The sequence below is a fragment of the Phragmites australis genome, chromosome 5 (assembly GCF_958298935.1).
Source record: "Phragmites australis chromosome 5, lpPhrAust1.1, whole genome shotgun sequence".
Taxonomy (NCBI): Eukaryota; Viridiplantae; Streptophyta; class Magnoliopsida; order Poales; family Poaceae; genus Phragmites; species Phragmites australis.
Genome location: NC_084925.1, coordinates 7,601,005 through 7,608,261, shown reverse-complemented (window position 1 = coordinate 7,608,261; position 7,257 = coordinate 7,601,005). Strand labels below are relative to the sequence as shown.

At 43.9% G+C, this 7,257-nt stretch overlaps 1 protein-coding gene across 1 annotated transcript; it reads left to right on the top strand.

Moving 5' to 3' along the window:
• Positions 1 to 2,525: 2,525 nt before the first annotated feature.
• On the top strand, positions 2,526 to 6,268 carry LOC133918649 (uncharacterized). Its single transcript, XM_062362622.1, has 7 exons — positions 2,526 to 2,687; positions 2,791 to 2,983; positions 3,071 to 3,111; positions 4,627 to 4,790; positions 4,914 to 5,016; positions 5,084 to 5,253; positions 5,330 to 6,268. The coding sequence occupies exons 2-7, from the start codon at positions 2,817 to 2,819 to the stop codon at positions 5,870 to 5,872; spliced, it is 1,188 nt and encodes a 395-aa protein (XP_062218606.1). The 5' UTR covers positions 2,526 to 2,687; positions 2,791 to 2,816; the 3' UTR covers positions 5,873 to 6,268.
• Positions 6,269 to 7,257: the final 989 nt, after the last annotated feature.

Below are 7,257 nucleotides of genomic sequence, written 5' to 3'. Positions count from 1 at the left end.
GACGGTGAGCAATTGCGGTGGAGTTGTGCCGGTGAGCTCACTAGAATCACGTTCTCGCTAGAGTTCCGCAATGTGATGCTGCTGGTCACCTATGTGTTATGGGGAACTCGGTTATAGGTTCGTTGATGGGCAAACCATGACCGGAGCAACGCCAGATGGCGGACGAAGAAGGCGCAGCGGCGCAAAAAACTCGGCAGCACCTTCCCTATTCTACACGTGATCTACCTAAAAGGAAAAGGAGCCTAGAGCTCATAGGCTATACGGCACGATGGCCAGACCATACCCAAAGAGCATACGCATGCCGACGGCGACCGTGGCACAACGACGGAGGGAAAAATGCTTACACGACCGCGTGAAGAGAGAGCACTAGGACGGTGACATGCTAGCTAGGAGGTTGCGCACGGGGACGGGATGCTCACCGAGCTCAAAATCGTCAAGAAGCTGGACAGCGACCGGTGATGCGATAGAGCGGCTCGACTTCTGGCACATGCATGCTCCCATCGGGCTTTTGGGCAATGGAGGGTGGCACAGGGACGGTGGCGACCTCCTGGTGCTTCTCGGTAGCTCGTGGGGACGGAACGACGATGGCAAGGTTGCAGCAACGAGGAATGGTGATGCGGCGATTTTGTGGTGGCAGCTAGGTGCGAAAACAACAAAATGGAGGCTGAGCTGCCCTATTTATAAAGGGGTAGGGATGAACAGGGAGGCGGTGCGATGAGCTGTGCTGTCCACGGTGAACAGAATGACGGCAACGATCTTTTCCGCAGCATGGCGGCTCTGCGCCGACCACGCGCGTGTGCGGGCGCGGAAGTCGCACGGTGTCAGGTGCTCGGACAGCGTGCAGTGAGGGTAGAGAGTGAGAGAGAGAGGAGAGAGAGCGAGAGCAAGTACAAGTTGCCGGCGTATTCAATCGGGGAAGCGGCGATATTTGCCTAGGGGGATGGTGGCTGTTGCGATGGCGAACAACGTGACTGTGGTGCGCTGGAGGAGGGAGATGGCTTAGGCGAGCGGGCGGGCGGATGGGCGATGCATGGATGACTACGCGCACATGGGTGTGCGCAGCGGACGCGCATCGGTCGGGCTGCGCAACGTGGTTGCTGGGCCAAGCGAGGCGCGTCGGTGGGCCGAGCACAGGGAGGAACGGGGAAGGGAAGCCAGGCTGGTGGGCTGGTTTGCTGGGCCACGCAAGTAGAGAGGGAGGGAATATTAGGCCCAGGGAGAAAAAGAAAAAGGGGAAAAAGAAAAAGATTTTGAGACAAATTCGAACGAGAGATTTGAATTAGGTCTTGGCATAAATTCAAATGAGGATATTTGAATTATGAGATGTGAATAAAGCTCTTAGATTTGGAAGATGATTTGAATAAAAAAGATTTGAATTCAAATTGCATTTAAGCTGAATGGAATGTATGAATAGATTCAAAATTGAGAGACATTTAATTTCAAATCTTCACTTTAAAAAAAAATTAACCAAATATACATGAAGAAGTGTAGAAATTAAGTAGTATATTTTGAAATACTTAGCAAATTTAATATATATAAATATATACATACTAGTATATATATTTATATATATATTCTGGATTTGATTTGATTTAATTAATTACAAAAATAATTTAAAGTAAAAATTACTATTAATTAATATACTAAAACTAAAGATATTACACCAGACACTTTGGGTGGCCGCCAGAGCTCACCTTAGTGGTGGATCCACCCCTGGCCATGGACGACTGTGTTGGTGCCACGCACTTTTGTTGCTCTTTTTTGTCATGGCCTGTGTTGATCATTCACACTTCTGATCAAAATATATGTATACCGACCTAAAAAGTATTTTGAAAGGCACATACAAATATAATATAACATACATGATACAGTCATACAGATAATACAGATCGTAAAGCGCAATGGACGACTCTTATACTTAGGGATGGCAACGGGGCCAATCGCCGTTGGGGAATACTTCCCCATCTCCATCCCGATTTAACTATCGGGGGAAGATTTCTCCTATCTCTATCCCCGCGGGGAATTTTGCGAGGATCGAATTCTCAATAGAGATGTAAAATTAAATGATATTTGATTATTTTTATATATTAACAATGTATACATTGTATAATAAGTAATTTATTGATGCATACGAGGGTAATTAATGCAAGATTGATTAAATATCGTAGGTTAGACAAAAAGAATAAGAGTAATTTATTATTTACTCTACGTAATATAATATTTATATATTTATATACTAAGAAAAACGTGTATAATATGATATCGAAGATATAGCGGGAAGCGAGAACGAGGAGCACGTCTCCATCCCCATATAAATTCGCGGAGAATAAAATCTCTCTATTCCTATCTCTAATAAAGAAATTTCCCATAAAAAATCTAGAATCAGATCCCATTAACAACCCTACTGATACCGGAGAACAAATACTCGACTCCTGTGCTTAATTAGGAAATGGAAATTCCGTCTAAACCCAAACCCTCTCTGTTTCTAACTCGCTCTCGCGCACGACTCCTATAAAAGCCCCCGTCGCGGCTTCCGCGTCCTCGCCGCCGCCTCCGTCGTCTCATCCCCTCTCTCCTACACCCATCTCCTCTCTCGCCTCTCTCTCTCTCTAAACCCGCACCCGAAGCAGCGCTCCTAGGGTTTGCTCCAACCCCCAGTCCCACCTCCCGATCGCTCCGATTCCAAGGTAATCCACCCTTCCCCCTCGCCCTCTCCCCGGCCGCGAGCTAGGGTTTCAGCGGTTCCGCGAGTTTTCTCAGATTCCCTTGTTTTTTTTTTCTTTTTCGCAGGCGGCGGCTGCGAGCAAGCTTGCGGCATGGCGGGGTACCCGGAGGACAACCAGCACGCCCTGAACGGCTACGAGGAGGAGGAGGTCGACGAGGATGAGGGCCACCCCGGGAGGCGGGGAGGCCGGGATGGGGGCGCCGGGTACGGCGATAACGGCGGAGAGGACGGGAGAGGGGCGGGCGGTGACTCGTCGGGGTGAGCGATCTGGGCTCTAGGGCTTTGGTTGGTTCTCGATTTGGAAGGATGCGGAGAGCGGGGAGCTAATACTTGTGGCTTTTGCAGGAAGATTTTCGTCGGAGGTGTTGCTTGGGAGACAACTGAAGGTGAAATATTTTAAATCTATTTAATGCTGATTCGGCCTGTCCAGGGTTACACTTTCTTTAGTTTGATGTTACATTAGTTCGAGCTTCAAATAATAGCCAACAAATGTTGAGGCAGCCCTTCCTTGTTTGCTGTTTGATGTTTTGGGCTAGGGTAGTTTAATCTTATTCATGTGATTTGTTGTAGTTCGTGCTTGTTAGTGCTATTATTTTGTTAGTGTTAGCAATGAGTATCTTTGTATATCTAAGGAGACACTTCCTTGTAGAGCTGCTGCATAGATGGAAAGGTATGGTTGCATAGATGGATACAACAGATCGTACCCTGCCGATTAAATTCGGTTGTAATCTCCTGTAATAAATCCATTTTTATAAAGAAATCGCCCCAGCATTGTCAAGCCGTGTGGTGCTTCCCAAACTCACATTCTCTCGTTCATGGCATGTTATGTAAAGAGATGGAAAAATTACATTGCTTGACTTGCTTCTGTAATGGTATGATGGACACAGTATCTATGTTTCCATGTTTCTTTAATTGTGTTAATCAGAATAAGATATGGGATACCTGGGTGGCTGCCATAAAATTTATGTGCATACTGGCCTATGTGCTTAACATAAACATGTTTCTTTACTACTTTCTAAATAAAGGCTTGCACTGTTGACCATATTTTTAGTACAGTGCACTTGGTGTCTTTAGTCTAGAATGTCCCGCCCAAGTGAAAAATCTTTTGTCAGGTCGTCTTAGCATGCACTTTATCTTCATCAATTTTTGGCTCTTGTTTACAAAGTAAGAGTTCAAGGACATTATACAGAACTACCAAGATCCGAGCACATTAGGTACAGCATGATTGTAACTTTCTGCATCGTGTGTTGAATGTTGAGTGTTTCTACTCATTTTTTACTGCACTTCATTTTCTGTTGATTGTTAACCCAGTTAGGCCCATATATTCGGATAAAGAGTACGCCCACAGTAAAAGCCGATCCATCTTTTCTATACCGTGTGGCTCTTCTTCGTTCTTTTCTTCTAAGGAATTTTGGTCTCATTGTGCACAGTGGATTATCAGCTTAAAATTTCCATTTTGTGGGTAGTTAGGTGCACTGTACCTGGATATAGTGATCAAATTCAGTAAATGTAAGATCAAAGTAACAAAAAAGATAGTAGTAATGAAATAGCTTGGACATGATCATCCACCCCTTTGAATGCCCGGTACTTACATTCATTTGGTTCCATGTAAGAAGATTCATATTATTTCTGCTTAAATGAAACCAGTCATGAGAGCATGACTTTTGGGAAGTAGATTACTTGTAGACTTGCACTGTTTATCCATTGATGATGTTCTTGGTTTCTGGATAGAGATTTCTATGTTGGCTCGTCTTATGTGAAATATTTTTATCCTATCTTATCTTCAACTCAGTGTGATATTTTTTCAATGCTCTGTGTTTTGCCAGTTCTATTTCTCTTTGTGATTCTGTTCTTTGTTTTCCCAATTGACAAATATGTATGGTTTATTTGTTTGTATGTAGAAACGTTCTCCAAGCATTTTGAGAAGTATGGGGCAATAGTTGATTCTGTAATTATGAAGGACAAGCATACTAAGATGCCTCGTGGATTTGGATTTGTTACATTTTCTGATCCATCTGTTATAGACAAGGTTTTGGAGGATGAGCATGTTATAGATGGCAGAACGGTAGGGCATCTAAATTTAGATCGGCTGTAATGTGGGACCTCAGTTTGCAGTTCACACTTGAAGTTTGCAATTGAATTTTAAGTTTAGCTTCTCCCTACCCTCTCAACTGTATGGTCTATTCAGGTTGAAGTCAAGAGGACAGTCCCGAGGGAAGAAATGTCAACCAAAGATGGCCCCAAGACAAGAAAGATCTTCATTGGTGGGCTACCACCATCACTAACTGAAGGTAGGTATTTGCTACGAATAACAAACCTTGAACACTTTTTTTATACTGAGAAGGTATGAAATTTCAGATGATTTGAAGGACCACTTTTCCTCGTATGGTAAGGTGGTTGAACATCAGATAATGCTTGATCATAGCACTGGGCGTTCAAGAGGGTTTGGCTTTGTCACTTTCGAAAGCGAGGATTCTGTTGAAAGGGTCATATCAGAAGGGAGAATGCGTGACCTTGGTGGGAAACAGGTTAGATCTCCCCTTTATCAAGTTGTAGTGGTAGCTTGGTAGTTGTTAGTTAACCCTTGGATTTCCTTTCTTTCAGGTTGAAATTAAGAAGGCCGAACCAAAGAAACATGGGTCTGATCACAGTAGCAATGGGAGATCTAGTCATGGGGGTGGTGGCTACCGCAGTTCTTACCGTAGTGGTGGAGGTGGTGGTGGTAGTAGTGGCGGCGGCGGCGGCGGCAGCAGCAGTGTTGGTGGCAGTGGTGGAGGTTATGGATATGGTGGTGGTTATCGATCTGCTGCTGCTTCAGGTTATTATGATAGCGGTGCAGGTGCAGGAGCAGGATATGGCTATGGTAGAGGGTACGCCTATGGAGGCAATGCTGGGTTTGGGCCTGGTTATGGTGGTGGTTATGGCGGCTCCATGTATGGAGGTGCTTATGGTGCATATGGTGCCTACGGAGGGGGTGCCTATGGAGGGGTTGCCTATGGAGCTGGTGCATATGGAGCTGGTGCCTATGGTGGAGCCCCAGGTGGTTATGGTGCCAGTGGATATGGTAGTTACGGGGGAGCAGGTGGTGCTGGTGGCGGGAATGCTGGTGCTCGGGGTTCCAGCAGGTACCACCCATATGGAAAATAAGATACACACTTAATCAGTTCTTCAAGGATACAGGAGCGTGCGCATCATCCTGTTGTCTCCTAGAAATTCAGTTTTCATCCTTTGTTACCGAATCAGCGGCATCTGAACATTCTTGGGTTGAATCAAGGTCGTAACTGGAACAACTGTGTAATTGTAGTTGCTGAGCCTCCCCGCCTGCCCTAGTTTGCTGTAGAAGCTACACATGGAAGCTTTGTTGTATTCTTTAGCTTAATATGCAGAGCGCTTAGAACAAGCCTTATATGGCAGGAACAATATCTGGTGCGGTAGAACTATATTTTGTGCTGTAACATTGCCTTTGCAAGCAGGTAACTGTCGCCATCTGTGATGATTGGTAATTACAAGTAGGAACACTTAAAAGGATTTGGTTTAAGCTTCTGATTGACTGTTAATTCCCTTTCTGCGACAAGATATATATACCCATTGCGTTGCACAGGGAATCATGGGATGCGACCTGAAAGATGACCTAAATCTCTAAATGTTGAGATGCATGTTGTACATACTTGCAAAGACAACTTGTGTTCTGATGAAAAGATTGATTCTGTTTCCATGCTTCATTTGAACCTACATACATGGCACTCCTTCCGTTTGGAAATAATAGCCATATTTTTTTGAAAAAATTAAATAGTTCCGCGCGGTCTATCTCCGATTCCTGTTGTAATATTCCCTTTACAACAATGCAGTTGCCTGAGAAGGCCCTAAAATTGGATGGAATAATTGCATGCGAAATCTCAATCGGTTAGTCAAAGATGATTCTCAAAATGCATTGGGCCCGTGTTTGCAACAAGGATTGCAATCGGCCCATGTTCCCCTCCCTCCAGAATTCATGTACGCTATCTTATACGGGGATTACTTTTGCAAGTCTCCATCTCCGCTCGTGCAATACGCTCCGTATGCACTTCGGGCTGATATACGTTGATGTGTGTAAGTCGGGCTGATATACGCTCCGTGTGTAACACGGCACACCTTCGTGGCAAACAAAAATAGATTGTTGTGTGACAAAGTCCGATACATTTTATCACGGGAAAAAAATGTTACTATGGATATGGATATATTTGGTAGAGTTTTTACTGATTAAAATTTTCTGTGAAAAGTGGTTTTGGGAAGTGATTCTGTGGTTAAAAATAATTTTTTAGTGATTATCTAGAATAAATTATATGAAGAAAATAATTTTCTGAGGGAAGTGAATCAGAGAAAGGTATTTTTTTCAGCTGCTTAGCTTCAAGTTCATTTTATATAATCATATATACAAATTTTACTCATAAAATTAAAAGCTGAAAACTGATATTTAACAAGTTACTTCTAATATTAACTAAAAAAACCGGCTCTAAAAGAGCTACCGAACAGACTACCACATTTTCATTCGT